A 26,819-nucleotide genomic window follows, 5' to 3' on the forward strand; every position below is an offset into this window, starting at 1 on the left:
TTACATTCAAGTTTATATGTTATTTATTTTTTTGGGATAAATTGAAGTTTTGTGTTCACAAAACAAAATTCACAAGATAGTTAGCTTGTCTTTTAGAATGAAAGATTACAAGTCATCGAAAGGAAGGTTATAGTAAAACGAGTAAGCGGAATGGACACCATCCTTAACCGTAAAGTCAGCACATGTATGTATTATGCTCCCTTAGAATGTTAACTAAAGTGTCAACTTCGTGGTGCAAGGCACCTGAGATTTATAGGAGTATAGAGCCATGCACATGCAAACTTGACATCCTCAAAAGGTAGTTTTCAACGTGCCACAATTCGGGTCATAGATGTATTAGAGCCTACAAGTTGGTAAAAAATAATTAACCTATCATGCAATATTTGAGTCTATCTCACCACAACATGAATTTGCCAAGGTTGTTCTTTGAAAATACTATTATTTCTTCAGCATCAAGCATGCCATAAACATGCAAGAAATAAGAGCGATGGAGTACAACATGTCGTCTGCTTGACCCAACATGTCGCATCTGTTAGGGAGAAACAATTCCTTTGTCCTCCCATTTCCCAAGTCAAGTCAAACTTTAATAAGGGGTGAGTAATGGGTGCAACCTGGTGTAGCTGTCATGTTGCAACAGTGCCGAAGGGAATCTGTTGGAAGAGTGGTGTGTGAACAAAGCCAGATAAAATGTTGTATCTCTGCCGAAACTCTGAGCCATCAAATCCATCTCATATCACGATTAGGATTCCAAAATATTTGATATTAGAGAAGCAAAATGTAAATTTTATTTTAAAACAACTAATTTTGATTTCAAGTTGGAAAATTCTTGTTTGTTGCTTATTACAATGTAAACGATTTTGGTATTCGATAATTTAGAAATTATTTTTTTAGAGATTTTTATTAAAAAAAAAAGTCATAAGTTATTTTGTGTTTGTCAGTCAAGTGTATATTTAAGAAAATAACATACAACGTAAATTATCAAACTAACTCAATTTAATTTAGAACAGATGCATCTAAGTGTAGTTTAAGTTTAACATTTGTATTGGGTTAGTCATTACGCTTTTTAGTTTTAAATTGGTCATTTGAGTCGTACAATGTTTGCATTGTTGCCATTTTCGGTATAACTTCATTAAAATGATGCTTATGTGGTTATTAATAGTGACGTGACATGTGCACATCATCATTTTCATTTCATATTCATCCTTCAACTCAAATTTTCATCTTATTCGTCACATATTTGAAGAATAAAAAAAACACGTTTTTCTCAAATCCAAACCCTTTTCTCTCAAAAACCCTTTTCAACCCACAAATTAAATTCAACAAGTCAATCTTTAACCAAAATTTTCATTTAATTCACTTCAACAATGCTTCCATAGAAGGACTGTGTGTGGTTCGTTAATTCATTTGATTAAATCCATGAACATTCTCAACGATTCAAGCTTTAAACCATTTCATATCCATTTTCCTACAACCCCAAAACTATATACCCATCAAATTGTAACACAAACCCTTCTTATGTTTTCTCTCAAAACATTATAGCCTCGCATTCAATACGACCTTTCTTCTATTTCTAATGATGTTGAAGAAATTGATGTAAGTTTTCAATGTGATAGTTTTGCAGAAGTGGATAAACAAAAATCCAAACTTTTGGGTGAAATGTTTTGTTGAATATATCGGAGAATTGTGTTGATCAATATAGAAAACATATCGAGTTTTTGGGCATTGAGTATGCTCCCGTATTTATTATAAAATGAAGATTATGAAAACGATTATGAGAGAAAATGGATGAGATTTGAGAAAATAGAGTTTTTTTTTAAAAAAATGACGAGATGAAGATGGGATGGAGATATGAGTTTAAGTATGAATATGGGATGAAGATGATGATTTGGACATGCCACGTCACCACCAAACAGTCACATAAGCAATCTTTAACGGAATTAGACACAAAAGGGTAACAATGCAAACTTTGTGCGATTTAAAGGACCGTTTTAAAAGGTTAAAAAAAAAAAAACTCAAAAGGCTAACGCAGTACAAACGTTAAATTTAAAGGATCATGTGATACATTTGGTCTTTAATTTATTGACACGTAAGAAAAACATGAATAATTTTGTCAAAATAAATCAATATAGCTAGATTTCCTATATACTCATAAACAAGCAAAATCTTGTCTTATTTGAATTATCCTCATTTTTATATTTCTACCCCGAAACTAGGAAGCTTTGAATTATCCGTCCCATCAAGAGATACGGAAGAGCAAGAGATCACTCTTGTGCACAGGAATAACAAAACTTTTTTTTTCTCTATTTAAAAACATAACATTTTCATTTAAAAACTTAACTTTAATTTGAATTTAATAATAACGAGAAATAACTAATTTTAAAGTTAACAAAGTCTTGCACAATTAATTAAGGGTAACTGTTTTTTAATTGCAGCTGCAACATGTCCATAAAATCATTTAATCTAGAAAAAGCCTTATGACGGGCATCACCAATGTTCAAGTTATGGGTGACTGATGCCTTAAGCTAGGAGCAACACTGAGGAGCAAGGATGAAGTTCGCAAAGTTATCACCATTCACCTCAACTTTAACATGAGGATTAGGAGTGGGAGGCCCTTGCTCCGAAAGAGCCACGACAAAAGGAGCAATCAAATGGTTAGAACTGGTAACATTGTAAGGAAGTGACAGTTGATTAAGATTTTCATTTCCTAAATTGAGGTGAATTCTCATTATTGCCAATATCCTTCCACTGTAGCCGCCAATTTTTGTATTTTTTTTTTTTAATTAGATGTCCATAGATGAGTGAAGCTTCTTGAGTTATGCCCATTTTATGGTCACATACGATATAATGGCAATCTACAAGCTATTTTGACAGATTTTCAATCGATAAAGATAGGCAGCCAATTGGAGATCTGCCAAAATAGCTTGCAAATTGACATTATAATATATGTAATGGTAAAAAAAAACATATGACACCGGAAAACCCACTCACCCATAGGCATGTAATAAACAAAATACAAAAAGTAATGGTTACCATTTGTTATTTTATTTGTATTTCTCACTGCCTAAAAATATAAGAGTTGCTCGAAAACAATTAAGTTGCCACCAAAATTTATTAAACTAGGAAAAACCTTTTAAAAATAAAAAAAAGTCATTTAAACCAAATTTTAGGTTCGGGTGGGCGAGTATATGTAAGGAAGATATAAGCATCCTACGACACTCGTTTAAAAAACAATTACCTCTACTTAATTGTGCAAGATTTTGTTAACTTTAAAAGTATTTAGTGCTTAGTATTATTCGAAGCAAATTAAAACACAAATTAAAATAAAAATGTCGTGTTTTCAGACACACACACAGTTTCTATTATTGTGCTTGACAAGAGTGGTTTCTTGTTCTTACATGTCTCCCGTCCCAATGCGACAAAGAATTCAAAACTACACAGTTCTTCGAAATAATTTTTTTCCGGTTGCATTATGACGAAAGAACGACATCGTTGATTTGATGGATGTGAAAGATATTGAATGTGGAAAGTTTTTCATGATGAGTTTGCTCTGTTGCTTATTTTATTACAAATGCATGCGATGATCACATTAAAAAGGATTTACCATAGTTATTGATTTTGAGATTTCTGCGATGATCAAACCAAAAGAGGATTTGGCGTAGTCATCGGCTTTGGTATTTTAGCGCTGACCAAACAAAAAGAGGATTTGGTATAACTAGCAATTTCGAGATTTTGTGATGACCAAACTAAAGGAATATTTGAGGCAATCATTGATTTTGAGGTTTTTTCGATAACCAATCTAAAAATGGATTTAATACAACTATCAATTTTGAGATTTATCAAATTAAAAATCATTTTTGTTTGTTCTGAATGAGCCGGTTACACCTGATAATCAAACAGGATCCAAAGTGAGTATCACTATTAACTAAATTTTAAATTAAGGAATTTAAAAAACAAAGTGAGCTCACAATAGTCAAATAAAAATTAGATTTCACGTAACTAAAGCTTGCAACCTATTTTATTTTAGAAGTTAATTGATGTTTGCAATACTGAAATAGAAAGTTGATTTTATATTTTGTTAGTTATAAGCAAAGGTAAAAAAAAAAAAAAAAATCATTATGAACGTGAGTTCATCCCACATGATTCAACACTTACACAAAAAGGATTTGGATCTTCTCCTTGTTCTTCTCATCATGTCTCCTAAAGCAAGAAAATAAAATGAAAACCAATAAAGCAATAATAAAACAAATAAGTAACAGCAGAGTAACTAAAATATTGGAAAAGCATCATACACGTATATATTACCCCATTTCTTCAATTAGGTCTCCATGATTTTTCCTTTCTCGTTCTTAGTTCTTACACTCCTTCTTCCTCTTCTTCCATAATTCTTATCTCTCTCAAGCCCTACTTTCAATCTTTATTGTTTTTTCTTTTACAGTGACTGAAATTATGGTTAAGGGTATTGATTTCAATGCATAGGTTGGTATGTTTGATTTAGGGTTATGGAGCTGGGGATGTACATTGGTATGAGAATAGTAGTGTGATTTGTTTTCTGTTCTTTGAAAAATGGGGTGTTTATTTCTTTCTTTGTATATTCTTTATTTATACTCTTTCGGTTCTGTTCCCTTCTCTTTCTCTCAATTTTCTTCGTTCATTTTTTGTTTTGGTTCGCTCTCTTCTCCGCCTCTATGTTATGGATCTTCTATTTATGCTCTAACATTCGAGTTAATCTTTAAAAATATGATAAATTGTAAAGTGGTGAGATTGTGACATAAGACCAACAACAATTGCAGAAAATTGCAGTGATCATCAGCTGTGTTGGAGTAGCGCCAAAATTGTAAGGTATTTATTGCATCAAAGTGGAAACATGGAAAAAACAATTGAGAAAGTAGAGTTGGGATCTGTGAAGCCTGGATACGAGATACGATACGGATACGATACTGCACTGATACGCCGATACGGAAAAATTTCAAAAATCAAGATACGATACGGCTGTGATACGTTAATAAAATAAAATAAAATTATATAATTAAATGTGCAATATAATTATAACCATTTTTTAGTATGATTTTCTTTTATTTATGTATTTTTCCGTTATTTTAAACTTTGTGTAACATGCCTCGTGCTTTAGTTTATTCATTTTGCCTTCTTAATTTTTTTTTAAAAAATCTTAAGATATTTAAAAACATTCTAATTTCGAATGATTCATTTCATCTTAAAAAAATCATACTAAAATACATCATCCGGTCACATTTATAAGCAAAAAATGACTTTTTAGATACATTGAATAATGAATGTATCCGACCACATTTATAGATTTGATACACTAGTTATTGGATGTACCTAAAAAATTATTTTTTTATTATAAATGTGACCGGATGGAGTATTGTGATTTGATTGAATTTATATGGCAAAATTTTTTACACAGTTAATATATAAAATTTAAAAATAATATCAATAGTACTCCCCTCTGGTCACTATTATAAGCAAAAGTTCATTTTTTAGATTCATTCAATAAATGATGTATGTAGTCTATATATACTACTCCCTCCGTCCCTATATGTAACCACCCATTTGATTTTATTTGTCCCTAAATGTAAACTCCTTTTCAAATTACTAGATGCATTTATTGTTTTTTTCCTAAACATGCCCCTAATTAATACTACTAACTTATCTTGAAATATGTAAAGTCAAATTTACTACACATACAAACAAAGGATAATTTGGTAACATTAACACACAAAATAGACACATTAATTACACTAATAACTTTTCTTAAGAAATGTGAAAAAGGCAAAGGGGGTTTACATATAGGGACGAAGGGAGTACATCATTTATTAAATGAACCTAAAAAGTCAACTTTTGCTTATACTCCCTCCGTCCCTATATCTAAACACCCATTTGATTTTATTTTTGTCCATAAATGTAAACCCCTTTTCAAATTACTAGATGCATTTATTATTTTTTTTCCTAAACATACCCCTAATTAATACTTGAAATATGAAAAGTCAAATTTAATTCACATACAAACAAAGAACAATTTCGTAATATTAACACATAAAACAGACACATTAATTACACTCACAACTTTTCTTAAGAAATGTGAAAAAAGTAATGGGTGCCTACAACAAGGGACGGAGTGAGTAATAGTAACAGGAGGGAGTACATATGAAAAATACACCCTCCGGTCACTAATATAAGCAAAAATCTATATTTTAGATTCATTCATTTAATGATGCACATAGTCTTTATTATAGACCATATACATCATTTAATGAATGAACCTAAATCGTAGATTTTTGCCGTGACGAGAGGGTATAGTAAAAAGTGGGTTGGTCCATTGGAATATGTAAGAGCCAATTGCAAGTGGCAAGCAAACACAGACATTGGACAACATATCCGGTTAAGTTTCAGTAACAGTATTATTAATTAGTTCAATTGAAGATAACGAATTGAATCCGTTATTCATTTCTACACCCCCTCCTTCTTTCTCCACCTTCACCCGCCATGGTTATACTCACCTTCTTCCCACCCTCTCAAACCCTTTTCCGCCCTCATCTCCATTCCCCTCTCCCCTCCTCCAATTCAAAATCAAAATTCATTCGCAATCGCAGTCACCATAACCCCATTCTCCGTCTCCGTTGCTCCATTGCGGAGGAATCCACCGCATCTCCGACTAAAACCACCTCAAAATCAAATTCCGGAGAGTCCTCATCCGTCGACTGTGTGGTTGTTGGTGGTGGCATCAGTGGACTATGTATTGCTCAGGCTCTTTCTACAAAGCATGCTGATGGTGTCCCCAATGTTGTTGTTACGGAGGCGAAAGATCGAGTTGGTGGGAATATTATTACCGTGGAGAGAGATGGGTTTCTTTGGGAAGAAGGTCCTAATAGTTTTCAACCTTCTGATCCTATGCTCACCATGGTGGTATGTTGTAATCAATGTCATTTCCTCTTTAAAGCTTCATTCGTAATGTGGCGCATGCAATTGGTTGAAATTGAAATTGAAATTGAAATTTGGTTTTGACTGTCTTAGCTTTGTAAACGTATCAAAATAGAAAAGGAAAAAATATGTCATTTTTTTTAGTAAATTTGGTCCTCGAATGTGTATTTAGGCTCTGTCAAAATAGCGGATAATTGATTAATTAGCTTCTGGCGGATAGTAGATAAGCTAGCCGATAGCGGATAAACTAGTTGTTTGAATTTGTAGTGTTTGGTAAAATTAACGCTACGGCCAAACTAACCGATAAATATGAAAAGACATAAAAAAGATATGTTGAGAGAAAAATTGATAAACTATAAGCTTTAAGCTACTTGAAGTGGCTTATCAAAAAACGCAATAAGCTAGTAAAAAAAACTAGAATCTTGTGAAAAAATTGGTTACCAAACAGGTCTAATTTGGCCATACGAGCTTATAAGCTATAAGCCATCTGCTATAAGCTCAAAATGTTGTCTTATCAAACAGACACTTAGTTGTTTTGTTTGGTTTTTGGAACAGATGCTTAGTTGTTTTGTTTGGTTTTTGGATGTGTTGTTACTATTAATCAGCTTGGTTCTTGAAAATACTAAACAGAAGACACAATCAGCTAGAGATGTTTTTGTAATTTTGGAACATTTGGAGAATATATTGACACCACCTCACACATGTTGGTAATATGGTTTTGGTTGTTTTATTTGTGCAGGTGGACAGTGGTTTGAAGGACGATCTTGTTTTGGGTGATCCTGATGCACCTAGATTTGTGTTGTGGAATGGGAAATTGAGGCCGGTGCCGGGAAAGCCAACTGATTTGCCTTTCTTTGACTTAATGAGTATTGGTGGCAAGATCAGGGCTGGCTTTGGAGCACTTGGAATTCGCCCTCCTCCTCCAGTGTGTTTTCTTTTGATCCCTTTCTTTTGTTTAATTTTCTTACTATGTTAAATGAAATATATGGAACTGGCAGGATAAATAATGCAGGTGTTCTTAATTGAATTTTCTCATATGATATAATATTGACGAAGGTGACAGGGTCATGAGGAATCGGTTGAAGAGTTCGTGCGTCGAAATCTTGGGGCCGAGGTTTTTGAACGCCTGATAGAGCCTTTTTGTTCAGGTCAGAGCCACCAACTTTTTCATTGTCCTGCTTTTCACTCTCAGTTGTTATTCTTTTCAACCTTTCAGCCAACTACCTACTTTTATGTTCTGGCGGAGATTTTTATATAATATAGGAGTTTGGACCCTATAATATTCAGTTCTTGGCGAATGAAATGGAATCCATCATGATAACTGCTTTTTGGCCTAATAGAATAAAAAGTTTCTTAGACTCCCCAAAGAATATTTCAAATCCATCCCCCAACCCGTCTCTTAAAAACTGAAATTTAAAATTTGCATAGATTAAGACTTTGGGAAACTTTTCTAAAAAAAAAAAATATGGCAATATTTCTATGTTCATGCGGAATTTGTAACATAAGTGGCTACACTTTTTAGGGCTGTTCAGTATCTTTCTGCATATTGTGTTAGTTTAGGGCGTAATTACAATTTTGGTCTCTCTAGCTTGAGCTATGTGTGATTTTGGTTTCTCTAGTTGTTTTTCGATCGATTTTAGTCACTCATGTTTTTAATTTTTTCAATCAAGTCCTTGCGCTCCTTTTCATTTGTTTAAAACTCACAACTTCTCATAATATTAAATTGTTTTAGACAGTCTTTCACTTACAATTCTCCAAAAAATATCCAACTTAATTTAAAACAAAAAATCCCAAATCTTCTCTTGAAATCCTAATCTCGCATTCTACAAAATTCGTCAAATTTATCAAAAAAAAATTACTATTAAACTTTTGATTTTATTTCATATCTCAAATCCATCGTTGAGCGCCGGATATTTTGATATGAAATGAGACTTTAGAGGATTTATGCGAATGACAATTGATGATAAGACCATATTTGATTAATATTTAAAATAGAGGGACTAAAATCCCTTGAAAAAAACTACAGAGACCGAAGTCACACATAACTCAAACTATAGGGCTAAAAGTGTAATTAAGCCTTAATTTGATAAATGCACCATTTTTCCTTTCTTCCAATTTTTCCTCTTATAAATGATGACAAGCACTTACTCCAAGAAGCGACAAGCTTACTTCATCTTCCTTTTCTTTAATATTACTTCATCTTCCTTTTCTTTAATATTCGCATTAAGGTATTGAAAATCCTGCTTAGCTGATTTTTGTCATATACAGGTGTCTATGCCGGCGATCCTTCAAAATTAAGTATGAAAGCAGCTTTTGGGAAAGTGTGGAGGCTCGAACAAAATGGTGGTAGCATTATTGGTGGAGCCTTCAAAGCAATACAGGAGAGAAATAAAGCTTCAAAACCACCCCGTGATCCGTAAAAATACATTTACTCTGAGTTTTTGGATATTTTGCCATAGTTGATGGGTTAGTTTACTGATTGCAACAATTATGTAGGCGTCTGCCAAAGCCAAAGGGTCAAACTGTTGGATCATTCCGGAAGGGACTTACCATGTTGCCAAACGCAATTTCTGCTAGGTATTCTTTGTTGTGTTATACCATTGTTCTAGTTGTTTCACCAGTATTCACGTTGGTGATGTTCCTAGTGAATCGTGTTCCTGTAACCTGTTGGCAGGTTAGGTAACAAGGTGAAGTTATCTTGGAAGCTTTTAAGTATTAGTAAACTGGATAGTGGAGAGTACAGTTTGACGTATGAAACCCCAGAAGGAGTTGTTTCTTTGCAAAGCAAGACTGTTATCATGACCATTCCTTCCCATGTTGCTAGTCCATTGCTGCAACCACTGTCTGTAAGTTTTTCTAAAAAGTGGATTATATCAGTGTTCTATGTGATGACAGTTTTATTAGTTGAATATTTGGACCTGGGTCATTTGTCTTATTGAATTTGTGTTTTTGTAAGTATACACGTCTTGGTACCTTACTGCAGGTCTTTAGTTTTCTTTGCTTGCGCGTCTTTTGCCTCTTTGATTGTTTGAGTGTTTATTGTGCGTGCAGTGTGCACACGCATTTGCATTTGCTTTTCTCTCCATGATTTCACATTTCCCTATTTATCATCCTCTGATTTTTATAGAAAAATCATTTCTTTTCTGTTCAACATATGGATAATTTTAATTTACTCTGCAGAAGAGTTTTTGTTTTTCCAAAAACTTACTACTACGGATAATTTTGTTTGGGTTTTGTTTAGTGATTAGCAGGTTCTAGGGTAGACCATAGACAGTTTTCAGAATCAAAGACAAAAATTTGGCCTACTGCAAGAGCTTATGGCTGTTAAAATATTTGGATGCCTATAAGTCTGAAGAAACCAGTATTATTATATCAATCACAGTTCCTTGTTTTTTTTAATTGGCAATAACAGATTAACAGTTCCTTGTTTATTTGTGCCTGACTGTGAAATTATTGTTAATTGAGAAATTTAGAAAACCTTGTAATATTTTAGAGTTATGTAGTTGTAGTGCAGTGGTACACTAGTAGTGATATGCGAGATAAGCCTGTATGCAAAAAACCCGTAATGTTTCCAGCCATTCCTTAGATCCTACATAGCAGAAGCTATATAGAACTAGGTTCCTTAAATATCGGTTGTTTACTTCAAAGCCAGGGTTTCAGGATCAGGACATCACATCCCTTGTGAGATAGGCTTTGGCTTGAGACTAATAATAACAAAAAATGCTTGTCAACAAATAAGTTATTTCTGAATGGCCAATTTCTGGCATGATAGTCGCCATCATATAAGTTGAGGCATTTATGCCTGACTACATTTCAATATCTCTTGCAGCCTGCTGCTGCAGATGCACTTTCAAAGTTTTATTATCCTCCAGTTGCGGCAGTTTCCATTTCCTATCCAAAAGAAGCCATTAGATCAGAATGCTTGATAGATGGTGAGTTGAAGGGATTTGGTCAATTGCATCCACGGAGCCAAGGAGTGCAAACATTAGGTAAATATTTGAATTTATTATGCAAAAGTGGAAGCTCACTCCACTTTAAGTTGCCACACGATTTTTTAATAATTACCATCCAAGTATAAATTATGAACTGTAAAATGTGTTGTGTAGTTTTGGAAGGTATGGTAATGATAACATATTTGTGGGTTTGACAGGAACTATATACAGCTCATCCCTTTTCCCTAACCGAGCACCACCTGGAAGGGTTCTACTCTTGAATTACATTGGAGGGGCTACCAATTCTGGGATTTTATCAAAGGTAGGACATTTATATTCAACATGAACATGTAAGATAGATGCAATTGTTTGAGCTGTTATGGTGTCAAATAAGGCGAAAGTGAAAGAGGTTCTTTTCCTTCTTCGTTGTTGTTGGAAACTCCAGGGATAGTAAAGAACGACTAATGATTTTCATCAGAACTCTGGTCCAGACGTCCAGTGACCTTGTTTCAAGTGTTTAAACTTCTCTTCGCATATAATAAAATTTTAGATTTAGTTTCTGAAGAGAATCTTTGAAATCTTGGTCAAAGGAGTACTCTTCCATAGAAGAGTACTACAGGCCGCTGTACTGCTTCATCATGTCTTGATGATTGGTGGTTCTGGGTTTTAGGCATCCTCTCTGTTATTTGATCATATACCTGTTACATATTTTACATACTTGCATCAGTTATTTTGTTAAAATGAAACGAGTTTCATTTCTCTATCATTTTCATTCTTTTCGAGTTCTTCCTAAAGCCTTTTGTTTAATTGCAGACGGAGGGTGAACTTGTTGAAGCAGTTGATCGAGATTTGAGAAAAATCCTTATAAATCCAAATGCTCAGGATCCAATTGTTTTGGGGGTTAGAGTGTGGCCTCAAGCTATTCCACAGTTCTTAGTTGGACATCTTGATCTTCTAGATGCTGCTAAAGTTTCTCTTAAAAATACCGGATTTGAGGGGCTGTTCCTTGGGGGCAACTATGTGTCTGGTGTTGCCTTGGGAAGGTGTGTTGAGGGAGCCTACGAGATAGCAGCTGAAGTAAATGATTTTCTCTCGCAGAGAGTGTACAAGTAGCGGTGTGCTCCATTTCATTGTAATGACAAAGTTTATCAGATTTATTGTGTTAGGTTCTGGGTGGCTTCTGTTACGGGTAATTTTTCATCCACTTGCTCATGCATTTAGCAAGGTAGCTATCACTTTGCAACCCCCCATTTTGTAGATTTTGACCTGATATATGTAAATCCATACAATGTTTTGAAATAATTGCATTGAAATAATTGTAGAATTTTTGTCTTCAAATATGCATATTCTGTTTGGATAGATTTTTTTTTGTAGCTGGTTCATTTTCTGGCTGATGGTTTCCCTTTGTTTGAATCAAGTCAAAATTGATTTCTGGCCCTACGGTTTGTGACAGTGAGCAAAGAAGAATTTCTACATGGCAACTGTGGGTTGGATTTTTGCTATAAATAATAATAATAACCCCTCCGTCTTTTTATTACAAGACTCCATGGCAAGGGGAAAAAATATTAACACAACAATTAACATACTAGATTTTAAAAAAAATGGACATACTAACATTTATCATTCAAATAATAATAATAAGGGTAATGCTGGGGGCATTGGTTAAGGAGCAATAAATTGATAGATTCCATTTATTTACCTTAATTAAAGTGAGAAATAATAAGTCAACTAATTAAAATTAATAAAAGCTGTATTCAATACTCTCTCAAAGTGCTATTTTGTTTTGAAGAGGATCTAATTACATATTTAATGATTTTGTATTTGATATTTTATTTGGATATGTTTTATCTTTGAAATTGCCAATTTATTTTGGACTTTAATTTTTTTTTTTGTGGTGGCCGAGGTTCGAACCCTGGACCTTGCATATTTTATGCATTGTTCATACCAATTGAGTTAAGCTCACGAGGACGGACTTTAAAATATCTTTTCTTAGTGTAATTATTTCTGCAACTTTTAATTAAAAAAAAGGCTTAAATATGGTTTTGGTCCCTGCAAAATAGGTCAGTTTTGGTTTTAGTCCCTGCAAATTTTTTTTATAGTTTTTGGTCCCTGCAAAAATAGGTCAGGTTTGGTTTTAGTCCCTGCAAATTTTTTTATAGCTTTTGGTCCCTGCAAAAATAGACCAGTTTTGGTTTTAGTCCCTGCAAATTTTTTTTATAGTTTTTGGTCCCTGCAAAACTATGCTAGTTTTGCTTTTAGTCCCTGCAAATCTTTTATAATTTTTTTTATAGTATTAAAAAATTCTTGAAAATTGAAAAATTAATAAAAAAATAAAAAAAATTCTGGAAAAATTAAAAATTATTAAAAAATTCTGGAAAATCGAAAAAATTAATAAAAAAAATTTTAAAAATTAAAAAATTCTGGAAAAATGAAAAATCAATAAAAAATATTAAAAAATTCTGGAAAATTGAAAAAATAATAAAAATGAAAAAATTGAAAAAAACGGAAAAAATTAAAAAAATCTGGAAAAATTAATAAAAATAAAAAATGATTAAAAAAATAAAATAATCTAATAAAATGAAAAATAATGAAAAAATTCTGGAAAATAAAAAATATTCTGATTAGTATATATGTCGAAATTTCGAAATTCTGGAAAAAAATGTATTTTTCGAAATTTCGAAATTTTGATTAGTATATATGTCGAGCTTAGGTTTTTTCAGTGTATTTTTTCCCTTATTCCCGGTTTATAAATACACAAAAGTTCCCGCTTTATAAATACACAAAAATTCCCGGAAAAAATACTAATGAAAATTTCGAAATTTCGAAAAATACATAAAAAACCTAAGCTCGGTTTATAAATACACATATTTTTTCCCTTATTTTCGGTTTATAAATACACAAAAATTCCCGGAAATTTTTTGAGAAATACTAATGAAAATTTCAAAAACTTCGAAAATTTTTCATTAAAATTTCATTTTTCCAGAATTTCATTTTTATTTTCGAAAATTTAAAATTTCATTTTCCGGAATTTTAATTTTTTTAGAAAATTTCTGAAATTTAATTTTTTTTTTCAGAATTTTTTAATCTTTTTTATTTTTTCCTGATTTTTTCCGTTTTTTTCATTTTTCAATTTTCCAGAATTTTTTAATATTTTTTCCAATTTTTTATTGTTTTTTCAGATTTTTTTTATTGATTTTTCATTTTTCCAGAATTTTTTAATATTTTTTTCAATTTTTTATCAATTTTTAATTTTTCCAGAATTTTTTTAATTTTTTTATTAATTTTTCAATTTTCCAGAATTTTTTTAATTTTTTTATTAATTTTTCAATTTTCCAGGATTTTTTAATTTTTTAAAAAAAAAACTATAAAAAAAATTATAAAAGATTTGCAGGGACTAAAACCAAAACTGGCCTATTTTTTGCAGGGACCAAAAGCTATAAAATTTTTTTGCAGGGACTAAAACCAAAACTGACCTATTTTTGCAGGGACCAAAAGCTATAAATTTTTTTTGCAGGGACTAAAACCAAAACTGGCCTATTTTGCAGGGACCAAAACCATATTTAAGCCTAAAAAAAATGAAAGAAAACAATATGCTTTGAGGAAAATTCACGGGATGAAAAAAAAAAAAGAATGGTGCAAAATAAAATCACGGGAAAAAAAAATATTGTTGTAAGGAAAATTTACAAGAAGAAATCATAGGATATTATGTTTCTAACTCACATGGATATAAATTAGTCAACTCTCAAAATTACTCCCTCCGTCTTAAAATATAAGCAAAAATTGGTCAACAAAAATTAATGCATTTGGTTTAAAATTAGTACCAAATACATCAACTTATGTTGACTCATTTTTGCTTATATTTTAGAACGAAGGGAGTATATAATAGTTGTGCCTTTATGAGAGTATTGAATACAACTTCTGTTAATTTTAATTAGTTGGTTTATTATTTCTCATATTAATTGAGATAAAATAAATGGAACTGATTAATTTATTGCTCCTTAACCAGTGCCCCGAAGACACCGGTTAGCAGCACCCTAATAATAATCACAATAATCACTCCTTTTACTGTAAGACTCCCTTACCAATTTCACTTATTAATTAAGAAAAGTAGTTATAACGTTAAATTTGTTAAAATATGTTAACCTTACAATTATTGATACCATAAGTGAGAATACGTGTTGTGTCCCTCTTAATGGTAAGCTTGAATACTCTATCCGTATCGAGTTATAAAACCTCTTTAGAACATTTATTTGTCCTTTGTTGCGAATTCGATGAGAAAACACACCAATAACAAACTTGATGTGTGGAGCAAGGGATAATTAAGCAACCAATATCAAAGTGAATTGCAATTAAACAAGCAAAAGTAGAAAAACAGCGAGAGAAAAGCAGAGAGAACACAAAAGAATCTGTTTACCCAGTTCGGTCCAAATTGACCTAGTCTGGGGGAGAGAGCAGCCCTCCGTTCCACTATATGATGAGTAACGTTACAAAAGAGATTTCAATGGGTTACAAGAATAAGTCTCCCGCCTAATTCTACCCAAATCCCAGCCTCTTCCCGTAACCAAGAGACTCAATCCTAATAGTGTTTCCCAAGGTGAATCAACCTTCAAACCCTAGTTTGTTGCCAAGAGACAAACTCTATACAAACCCTAGTTTGATTTCTAAACCCTTGTTTCAGCCCCCTCTATCTCTCTCAAAATAGTCTGATACAAGGCCTATATTTATAGTAAAAGAAACTCCCATAAAATTGTAACAAATCTGGCCCAAAAATACGTTTCTGAAAAATAACAGCACGCGAAATCGGCCACCGATTTTCCAAATCGGCCACCGATTTTTCCCGAACAGAAAGCCTCCCAAAAGGCAGCCAAAATCGGCCACCGATTTTCCAAATCGGCCACCGATTTGTACTTTCAGCAAACATCAATTTTGGCCTCCAAACTCCAATTTTGAGTCACTTTCACAACAATCTCCACCTTGACTCCAAATTAGTGATGATGCCCATTTAACATCAACACCTTGCTGCTCTTTCCCTTGCTTCCCACTACACCAAGTAGCTCCACAAGTTTACACCTTAATCTCTTCAATCATCGGAATGCCTTCCGCCCCTTTGAAGATCCTTGTGTCCAAACTACTCAAGGAATTTTAGGTAGTTCCACAAGTACACACCTTAACCTCTTCAGCCATCGGAATGTCTTCCGCCTTCTCGAAGATCCTTGAATCCAAACTACACTAGGAATTTCAGGTAGTTCTACAAGACTACACCATACCTCTTCAATACGAGACATCTCCCGCTTCCTTGAAGATCACCTTGCATCCAATCACCCTTGGACTTTTAGGGTAATTCCACAAGCCGTGCTATACATTCTTCAACCTCCGGAATGCCTTCCGTCTTCATGAAGAAAATCCTTGCTCACCACTAGAGCATAGCACCCAAGGTCCTCCATAGTCGTACCACTCCCGGTGTGTTCAACTCCACCTAAAGCTGAGCTTCCAACCTCTCAACTAGCAAATGAGTACATCCCACTATGTCTTCCTTGAACCTCCACCTCAACCGGTAGATCATGAGTATTCTTACCACCGCCTCTCCAGGCTGATGTTGAGTGTTTAACGTCTCTCCAGACGATCACCGCTCTACCAGGCATCACCCCCAAGGTGAGAAACATCACCTTCATCCTCTAAACAGCACACCATCAAAGCACCTGCATCCTCATAACCCTCAGAGACAATTTGTACGGAATTACCAATCTCCGGACAATCCTTCTTGAAGTGACCCATCTTGTTACACTTAAAGCATTTAAACTTTGTCTTGTTACTACTCTTTCCCCGGTTACCTCTACCTCCACCATTCCCTCTTGAAACACTTAGGCCTTCCCCGTTTTCATCAACTCTCAAGTCCTTCGACTTAGTCAACTCCTTGGTTCTCAAAGCCGCTTGAACTTCTTCCAAGGTAACAGTGCCTTCTTTTCCATAGAGCATGGTATCTTTAAACGATTCAAAAGATCTAGGTAGAGCACACAACAAGAGTATAGCTTTATCTTCATCCTCAAGATTCACCTCAATATTCTCCAAGTCATCAAGGATTTTGTTGAACTCCGTAAGTTGCTCCATGATGGCCTTTGACTCCACCATCTTGAATGAGTAGAGTTGTTGCTTTAGGAATTGCCGATGAGCCAAAGACTTTGTCATATACAAAGATTCCAACTTTGCCCACATCGATGCCGCGGTTGGTTCCTTTGCTACTTCTCTCAAAACTTTATCTCCGAGGCACAAGACAATGGCACTCCTGGCCTTGTCCACCATCTCGGTCTTCTCCGCTCGTGACATGGTGACCGATAACGAACCTTCACCCTTCAAAGCTTTCTCACACTTTTGCTGTATCAACACCGCTTCCATCTTTACCTTCCATAACCCAAAATCGTTATCTCCGGTAAACTTCTCAATATCCCACTTCGAACCCATGGTACTTGATTATCCTTTGACCTTTGCCCCACGGTGGGCGCCAATTGTTGCGAATTCGATGAGAAAACACACCAATAACAAACTTGATGTGTGGAGCAAGGGATAATTAAGCAACCAATATCAAAGTGAATTGCAATTAAACAAGCAAAAGTAGAAAAACAGCGAGAGAAAAGCAGAGAGAACACAAAAGAATCTGTTTACCCAGTTCGGTCCAAATTGACCTAGTCTGGGGGAGAGAGCAGCCCTCCGTTCCACTATATGATGAGTAACGTTACAAAAGAGATTTCAATGGGTTACAAGAATAAGTCTCCCGCCTAATTCTACCCAAATCCCAGCCTCTTCCCGTAACCAAGAGACTCAATCCTAATAGTGTTTCCCAAGGTGAATCAACCTTCAAACCCTAGTTTGTTGCCAAGAGACAAACTCTATACAAACCCTAGTTTGATTTCTAAACCCTTGTTTCAGCCCCCTCTATCTCTCTCAAAATAGTCTGATACAAGGCCTATATTTATAGTAAAAGAAACTCCCATAAAATTGTAACAAATCTGGCCCAAAAATACGTTTCTGAAAAATAACAGCACGCGAAATCGGCCACCGATTTTCCAAATCGGCCACCGATTTTTCCCGAACAGAAAGCCTCCCAAAACGCAGCCAAAATCGGCCACCGATTTTCCAAATCGGCCACCGATTTGTACTTTCAGCAAACATCAATTTTGGCCTCCAAACTCCAATTTTGAGTCACTTTCACAACATCCTTAAATATAAAATCCTCAGCATATTTATAGATACATTAATTTTTGTTCCTTTTTTTTTTCTTTTTCTTTTTTCAAGTAGTCTAGTGGCTTGAGCTCACACATTTTGTTCCTTCTTTCTAATACCTTTTTAATACTATCTTAGAATATAAAAAATCAATATTAAATTCATCTATATTTTATACACAAGGGTAGTTAAGAAATGGCCACATACTCCCTTTGGTCCTATACACATAAGAAAGTTGGGTCGACAAAAGTTTATGTAATTGGTTCGGTTTGGACCGGATATATCAACTTTTGTTGATCAAAATTTTTCTTATATATAAGACCGGATATAGTATACACATTAATTACACTACTAACTTTTTTTAATATATGGAAAAGTATCAAAATGTCATATAAATAAAGACAAGAGGTCCCTGTGAGCACAACTCAGTCGACAGGGACATGCATTGTTATATGCAGGGACCGAGGTTCGAACATCGGATACCCCACTTATTCATCTTGAAAAGAGTAAATTCTAGCCACTACGTTGCTTGACAAAAAGAAAAAGACAAAAGAGACTAGGGATATTATGTAAAGAAATCACAATTTATGCAGGATTTTTGTTGTTATAAGATGTACCTAGAGTTTTAAAAATCATTTTATAGATAGGGATAAATAAATTTCAAAAGTCTTATAAGGACAAAGACCGGGATCCTCTGTACTTCCTCTATTTCAAAATGAGTGTCGTTTTAGCAAAAAAAATTGTTTCAAAATGAATGTCAATTTCAATTTTCAATGCAATAATAACTTTTTTTTTTCAATTGTACCCTTCAATTAATACTTACATTACTTCCAAAGTACACCCTCCGGTCACTAATACAAGCAAAAATCCACTTTTTAGATACATTCAATTAATGATGTATGTGACATAAAATAAAGACCACATACATCATTAATTGAATGTATCTAAAAAGTGAATTTTTGCTTATATTAGTGACCGGAGGATGTATTATTTTTTCTTTAACGAAGAACAAACTAATACTAGTTGATTAAGATAATTTGGTAAAATAACATCTCTTTTTTCTTTTAATTAATGCATTTCTTAATATGCGTGTAAGAACCTTAAACGACGTCCTCGTGAGGTTAGCTCAGTTGGTATGGACAATGCATAATATATGCAAGGTCTGAAGTTCAAACCCCGGCCACCACAAAAAAAAAGAACCTTAAACGACATTTAAAAGAACCTTAAACGACATTTATTTTGAAAAGAACCTTAAACGACATTTATTTTGAAATGGAGAGAGTAATAAAATCCGCACAATTGTTGTTTTCAATCTCGACCGTCAATTTAGTGATACAACAACTTTGATTATGTAGTGTAGATCTTGACAATTTCACACAATTTAGGATTTTGACCATTCAATTCAACTTGGACGGTCTAGACCAATTGCTCCGTCACACAAGAATTATTACTCAAAGTAATATAGACATTTAGAAACCAAATACATTATGTATTCAATGAATCTAAAAAGTACATTTTTGCTTATAAATGTGACCGGAGGGAGTACTACTTGGACTACTATTATTCCTGGTGGGGACATCCTTAGTACATGGGAGGTTTCAAAACAACTACTAGAAAGTTTGACCAATGAATATAACCATGGATTTCAAAAGAAATGTGCAATGATAACGGTTAAACCAAGTAATGAAAAACAAGGCGTTAGAAAAGGAAAGATAAAGAAATTGGTAGATTTGGTCTTCACATTTCTAGACACATGAGTGAGACTATTTAAGAAAAAGCGGATTTGTGTTACACTGCTTTTTCTAAGGTTCAACACAAAGACTGCATGGGGGAGACCACATGACACTTTGATGGCTACTTCAAACAACTTACTGTTACAATGGTGGGGAACATTTTACCTTTTTACAAACTTTTTTACCTCGTTTGAATCTTTTCTCAAACATTCCTCTTTAAATACCACTTGCCGTATCTTTTTAGATGATCCAATTAAACTTGTTGTAGTACTAATGAGCATGATAATATCAATTGCAATATGTGACACAACAAGAGTGAAGACCTTTCAAAAAAAAAAAAAAGAGTGAAGAAAATTGCTTTAGTTTAGATACGTGAGAGAGTGATATATTATTGAAATGGTATTGAGATGGATCATTAGTTTATCTTGAGTGGGGTTATATTGGGAAAAACCCAAACCCAAGTCCCACATCGGATAGATAAGACTCTTGATAAGAGTTTATATAAAGGAGGCAATCCTCACCTTACAAGCCGGTTTTGTAAGGATGAGTTAGGCCTCATATTTCAACATGGTATCAGAGCTTGTCAAATTCAAGGGCCACCTACTGATTCACGCACCAAGCCCAAAGAGTGTTGGGCGTGACGGGGGTGTATTGGGAAAAACCCAAACCCAAGTCCCACATCGGATAGATAAGACTCTTGATAAGAGTTTATAAAAAGGAGGCAATCCTCACCTTACAAGCCGGTTTTGTAAGGATGAGTTAGGCCTCATATTTCAACAATTTGAACATAAAAATGATTATGTAGAGAGTAAACAACTTATTAAATGCTTTTAATTTTAATTTGATAAGAGTTTATAAAAAGGAGGCAATCCTCACCTTACAAGCCGGTTTTGTAAGGATGAGTTAGGCCTCATATTTCAACAATTTGAACATAAAAATGATTATGTAGAGAGTAAACAACTTATTAAATGCTTTTAATTTTAATGAAAATAATTTGTGATTATGTAGAGAGTAAACAACTTATTAAATGCTTTTAATTTTAATGAAAATAATTTGTTTAAATATACATTTCTTTCGAACTATTAGCTTCTCATGCGATCAAATGAATATGCTAAAAAATAATGATAAAATAATATTAATCTAATAAATATGCGAAACAAAGGACTGATAAACATGCATTTATTTTAATTTTAATGAAAATAATTTGTTTAAATATACATTTCTTTCGAACTATTAGCTTCTCATGCGATCAAATGAATATGCTAAAAAATAATGATAAAATAATATTAATCTAATAAATATGCGAAACAAAGGACTGATAAACATGCATTTATATAATGTTCTAAAAAAAACATGCATTTATTAAAAATAGCGTTTCTTTGTACAATAAAGTAAACGTAAGTAGTGTCCATTAAAAATAGTGTGTTTCTAAACATGTGTTGTATTAAATGAAACTTTTTTCAATTATTCTCCTTTATATGTTGGTATCAAATCGAGTTGATTGCCTGTCCCCAAGACCCTTTCTCATCATTTTATAACTAAGAAGGAAAAGAAAAGACATTAATACTTTAATAGATTCACCCTTGTCACGTAGTTCACGAAATTTGACCATAATATTTTGTTCTTTATCATCGTCAAATTTCTGGAGATATATTACTCTTTTTTTAATTTTTTAATAAATGGAGATATATTACTCTAAAAACTATTATAATGTCATGCATAACTTAAGTAGTAAAAACAAAATAAAACGACAAGAAAAAGAGAAATAAATATACACAACAACCTTTCACAAATGAAAGAAAGAAGTGGTGTGTTTTGTCTGGTATAGTTAATTCTTGAAAAGGAGTGAAAGAACATATGTAGAAATTCTGTTCCCATATTTTCTACCCACTTCATGGCATTCATGGAGTACCCATCAACATGTTTTCTTTGGTACGTAGCAATATTTTTAGCCTCATTTCTACCGATGCCCTTGTACATTTGGTCTCGGCAACCAAGGTCCCTCACGAGCAATACCATGATTATATTTTGGTACTACATTGAACATTGATTAGATAGATTTTACTACCTTTGTATATTGTATGGTTTGAGATATCAATATATGTTCTCTTGTCAATATGAATTATGCCCTTGAATTGACTCATTATATATTACGGGTCACACACTCTGTCTAACTATTGTCGATCACTTTTTTTTGACAACAACCAGTGTTTCTCTTGTATTCCCCCATCTCACAATAACGTCATATTTGATAATTTTACACACGTATTAAAAAAATAGAAAGAAAATGAAATTTTTTATTAATCATTGATGTATATTTTCATTATCAAATACGACGGTTAACTATTTTTTTTCTTAATCATCGGCGTATATTTTCATTATCATCAATGTACAATATAAAATAATAAGTTACGATATTTTTTAAGGATAACTTATGATATTCTGAGTGGTGCACATAATATTAATTAAACGATACAATTTAAAAAAAATCGGTTAAAACTACATTAAAAGTTGATACCAACACCAACACTTCTTTTAGAAGGGAACGTGATAGTTATTATAAAAGAAATAATGGAATAATCACAATATTCTATGTTTTTCACTTGAGGTCTGTCTGGTACACATACTATGATAGAAACATGATACGATAAGAAATTGGATAAGAATATGATATAATAGTGATAATATAGAGATATATCATATCATATGTTTGATGCACATATGATAATAAACTTAATAGTATTATTTTAATTGACAAACTTTTTTTTTTTTGACAAAATTTTAATTGACAAACTAATTATACAGTTTTTTCTCAATCACACATACCCAAACTAAAACAAATTAAACAACGAGTAAAACAAGTTATGGAATTGAAGCAATGTATTGCCTTTCGAAAAGGGTTTTGTTCTGAAAATTGGAAGGAACAAACTAGACTCAATTACACGAATGAAGAAGGAACAAAAAAAATTGAGAACACAAGCAAAAGGTTTTGTTCTGGAAAAATTAGGAACACAAATTGGGTTTAGACGAAGCATGCACAAACTGTATTTTGAACCTCAAAAAAACGAATTTATTTAGGCTTTGTTTGCGAGTTTGGAGGGGAGGGGAAGGGAAGACTTTGAGGGGTGGAAAATATGAGGGAAAATGGAGAAATCTTTCGAAAAATTTAAAAGAGTAGTTTTTTAGAGAATTATAAATTAATGCATATGATTACTATATTTTTAATTTTAAAAATAATATAACAACATAGATTAAATTTAAAGAATTCATATAACCCCTCCAAAACCCCCCAAAACTCTCCTCCAATACAATTTTTTAGTTCCTTCAAATGAGGAGGGTTTAATATTATGAAGAAAAATTAACCCCCCAAAACCCTCCCCTCCCATTTTCCTCTATTACTTTCACTTGCTCATTCCTTTTTTCCCAAGCCTTCCCCTCCCTTTCCCTCCAAACTCGCAAACAAAGCCTTAAAATATTGGTAATAATTGCCATTTTTTTTTTTATTCCGGAGACTCTTTGGGAGAGAGGAAAAATGAAGGCACGATGCGAGAGAAGAAGAAGGAGGGCGCAATTGGAGAGAGGAAGAAGGATTTCATTGGAGTTTCAGAGAATATGGAGAATAGTGATGGTGTTTTGTTTTTGGAGGTTTGTTTTTTCCTATTAGATTGTTAACCCACCAAAAACCAAAGGATAAAAATAACAAAGATGAGTATGATAGAGTTAGAAATATGTTTAAGAAATATGTTTAATTTATCTTATCATATTGGTGCATTAAATAGGACGTCCCGGTCTCAAATACTATAACAATTTGTTTTTTAAATATTAAATATAAGCAAAAGTCTACTTAACTACTATGTTTTTTTTTGACAAAACTTAACTACTACGTTTTTTTGCTTGTTCAAAAAAAAAATATTGATTCATTTTCTAAATTCATTAATAATTGCAATATTCTACACTTCGCAAGAAGGGTATAATCGGAAATGATGTCTTTTTTTTTCTTCTCAATTAATGCACTTAACCCATTTTCTTGAAGAATGTTTTTTTTTCTTCTCTCAAACAAGACCAAAGGAAATGTTAAAGTTAAACTTATGATTTCATATAACATCTTGAACCCTTGATTTTAATATTTGAAGCATGTATCAATTTTTTTCTTCCTTCTTATCTGAGGAATGATGGAAAAAGTCAGATAGTTAATTTATAAGATCAATATTTATAATTGTATAATAGACATTGTTAACAAAATTATTAAAAAACGATACAAGTTGTTAACAAACTTAGTACTACAATCAAATAAATTAACCACCCTGATTTTGATTTCTGATTAAAACAATTATTGGTCGGGTTGTTTTTATCTCCTAATTAAACTCCATATTAACATGATGATATTCTCTTGAGAAGATATGTTTAGATAAAAAAAAGTGTAGCGACTTTAATGACAACTTTTTTTTATTGATCAAAAATAATAAAAAGAGAAAGAAAGATAATATTTTCTTAAGTGAGTATGAGAGAGATACTATAATGTGAGTATGAAAGAGAGAAAGTTGTTCAAAAATTGTCACAGAATAGATGTTTAAGTATGATTTCTCCTAAAAAGATAACCATATTTTTTTTTTTGGCCAAATACCTCCCTGGGTCCTTTAAGTTTCACGTTTGTAACAGATAGGTCCTTTAAGTTTTTTAGGTAACAGATAGGTCCTTTAAGTTTCTAAGGTTTCAGATAGGTCCTTTAAGTTTCGAGTTTGTTTCAGATAGGTCCTTCATATCAACTCCGTTAAGGACCTATCTGAAACTTTAGAAACTTAAAGGACCTATCTGTTACCTAAAAAACTTAAAGGACCTATCTGTTACAAACATGAAACTTAAAGGAACCAGTGAGGTATTTGGCCTTTTTTTTTTATAAATTTAATTTCTTAAATTTTCTTAAGTAAAAAAAAAAAACACTCATTGGCAATAGTACACTTTATTTATTGACACCTATAATTGTCGGCTACCATGATAACATTTTTGGTCTACAAATTGCATAGGAGCAAGAAAAAAGAGTATGATGGGTGGCGCTAGCTGCTGCTCAAAAAGTCCTCTTCAATTCTTTCTTTCTTTCTTTCTTATTTAAACCTTAAGGTGGCGGCTTATTCTTCTTACTACTACAATATTCTTTCTATACCAAATTCTACAATTCCACAATGGGAAAAGGTTCCACTTCTTCTTCCTCCTCTTCCAACAGTAGAAGAAGGAAACATAATTCCTCTAATGTTTCATCCTCTATCACACATCAAAATCCTGATCAACAACATCTTTTTCCTGATCTTAACCTTGGATTGAGCATTTCCACCACTCAACAATATGTTGATTATTCCACCTCAAGGTATGTTAAAGAAAAACATGAACCTTAAACTACTATGTTTGTGTCATCACTTTATTAAATATTGTGTTATTTGTCATATTAGGGGACATTGGCAACCAATTCAGCAACAAGGCGGTGAAGTAAATGATTGCAGTGATTACAACAGTGCCTTCTTTGTGAAGGTTTACATGGAAGGCATTCCAATTGGGAGAAAGCTCAATTTGCTAGCTCATAATGGCTATCATGAGTTGGTTAATACACTTGAACAAATGTTTGACACAACCATTCTATGTAATTACCACTCCCCCTCATATATGCATTTTTACTTCTTTTTTTTTGGTAAAATGAGTAATATGGATTAATAATGTGACTTTGTTATTTTGCCAGGGGGGACTGAAATGGATGGAGTGCAATCAGAGAGATGTCATGTGTTAACTTATGAAGATGCAGAAGGAGACTTGATTATGGTTGGGGATGTCCCTTGGGAGTAAGTTTACTTAATAACTTTTTCACAGTTCAGCCCATTTCAATTCTAAGTGAATTTGGCATAATTTTGGTATGTTAGGGTGTGTTTGGGAAGAGGGTTTAGGAGGGGAAGGGAGGGGAGGGCTCACTTTTATTTTTTAAATTATGAACAACGTAAAATGTCTTTTTAAGATAAATTAAGTGTTTTTGAAGTATTATATGATCATTTATCATGTTGTTAATTCAATTTTTTAAAAATCATTGTATAATGTCTTTAAATTAAAAAGGAAATGTAAGTCCTCCCCTCCCTTCCCCTCCTAAATCCTCTTCCCAAACACACCCTTAGTGTGATTTTGACACAAGTTACATTCGGAAACTTAAACAAAATCAGCGTTGCCAAACCGAAAATCACAGTTACCATAAATTTACCAAACTCATCGTCAATTCAAACATGTTATAAAACATTACATTATCTTCCAATTTTGTAAATTAATTGATTTGGTACAATTTTTTTGGCCATGTAGGATGTTCTTATCATCTGTGAAGAGGTTGAAGATCACAAGGGTTGATGCATTCGGGCTTTAATCAAAATGCATATATATTTGATGAAGATCAAGCTTAGTCAAATGTAGTGAGACTCAATTTTAGTGATAAGAGATAATCAAAGTGATGATACTCTTTAGATTATGTTTGAGGACTAGCAAAGGGTGAGATAGTGAAAGAGAACAAAATCAAAATGAAGGGTTAACTAATTAATTGTGATCCTTCATTTGAATATTTAAATTTTTGCAAAGTCCTTTAAGATTAGGTCCATTTTAAATTAGAGAAGTGAACAAAGAAGTGTTTTGAAGGGTTATATGAGAAATTTAGTCAATTTTTTTTATCCTTTTATGAAACTCTTGAATAAATTTATATAGACACCATAAATACTTTTTGTCCACGCCTCTTACTTTACTTTATTTCAAGTTTCTAGAAGTCAACTTTTGGCTTCTATGTTGCCGACATAATCTCGCTATTGTTAAGATCTTGTTCCTCTCTGCACATTTCCACAAGGAAAATCAACAAACAAAAGGATAATTGCACAAAAATATACGAAGACACAGGAAACAAAGGTTGAAAATTAGAGCAGGTCATGTGCCAGGAATGAGGAGCAAAAAGGGGACAAATATAAGTAGAAAGAATGTCGATAAA

The 26,819-nt window shown here is 33.0% G+C and overlaps 2 protein-coding genes across 2 annotated transcripts; both read left to right on the top strand.

Annotated features, from left to right (window-relative positions):
* The first annotated feature begins 6,433 nt into the window (after positions 1-6,433).
* On the top strand, positions 6,434-12,209 carry LOC146957444 (Flavin containing amine oxidoreductase family). The gene is made up of 9 exons (XM_085736597.1): positions 6,434-6,924; positions 7,679-7,864; positions 8,003-8,087; positions 9,208-9,355; positions 9,436-9,516; positions 9,614-9,785; positions 10,769-10,928; positions 11,090-11,193; positions 11,685-12,209. The coding sequence occupies exons 1-9, from the start codon at positions 6,505-6,507 to the stop codon at positions 11,982-11,984; spliced, it is 1,656 nt and encodes a 551-aa protein (XP_085592723.1). The 5' UTR covers positions 6,434-6,504; the 3' UTR covers positions 11,985-12,209.
* A 12,659-nt stretch (positions 12,210-24,868) lies between these two features.
* Positions 24,869-26,716, top strand: LOC146957445 (auxin-responsive protein IAA30-like). Its single transcript, XM_085736604.1, has 4 exons — positions 24,869-25,184; positions 25,267-25,454; positions 25,551-25,650; positions 26,153-26,716. Exons 1-4 carry the CDS (start codon positions 25,003-25,005, stop codon positions 26,211-26,213), a joined length of 531 nt encoding a protein of 176 aa, XP_085592730.1. The 5' UTR covers positions 24,869-25,002; the 3' UTR covers positions 26,214-26,716.
* The last annotated feature ends 103 nt before the right edge of the window (positions 26,717-26,819 follow it).

The sequence above is a fragment of the Medicago sativa genome, chromosome 1 (genome assembly GCF_051527215.1).
Source record: "Medicago sativa cultivar Bolivia chromosome 1, Bolivia_mono, whole genome shotgun sequence".
NCBI classification, from domain to species: Eukaryota; Viridiplantae; Streptophyta; class Magnoliopsida; order Fabales; family Fabaceae; genus Medicago; species Medicago sativa.

Excerpts from the sequence above, each read along its gene's own strand:
- LOC146957444 (XM_085736597.1), top strand. The coding sequence starts at position 6,505 with ATGGTTATACTCACCTTCTTCCCACCCTCTCAAACCCTTTTCCGCCCT. Across the intron at positions 6,925-7,678 it reads ATCCTATGCTCACCATGGTG|GTGGACAGTGGTTTGAAGGA; the intron begins GTATGTTGTAAT and ends TTATTTGTGCAG. Across the intron at positions 9,356-9,435 it reads TCAAAACCACCCCGTGATCC|GCGTCTGCCAAAGCCAAAGG; the intron begins GTAAAAATACAT and ends ACAATTATGTAG.
- LOC146957445 (XM_085736604.1), top strand. The coding sequence starts at position 25,003 with ATGGGAAAAGGTTCCACTTCTTCTTCCTCCTCTTCCAACAGTAGAAGA. Across the intron at positions 25,185-25,266 it reads GTTGATTATTCCACCTCAAG|GGGACATTGGCAACCAATTC; the intron begins GTATGTTAAAGA and ends TTGTCATATTAG. Across the intron at positions 25,651-26,152 it reads GTTGGGGATGTCCCTTGGGA|GATGTTCTTATCATCTGTGA; the intron begins GTAAGTTTACTT and ends TTGGCCATGTAG.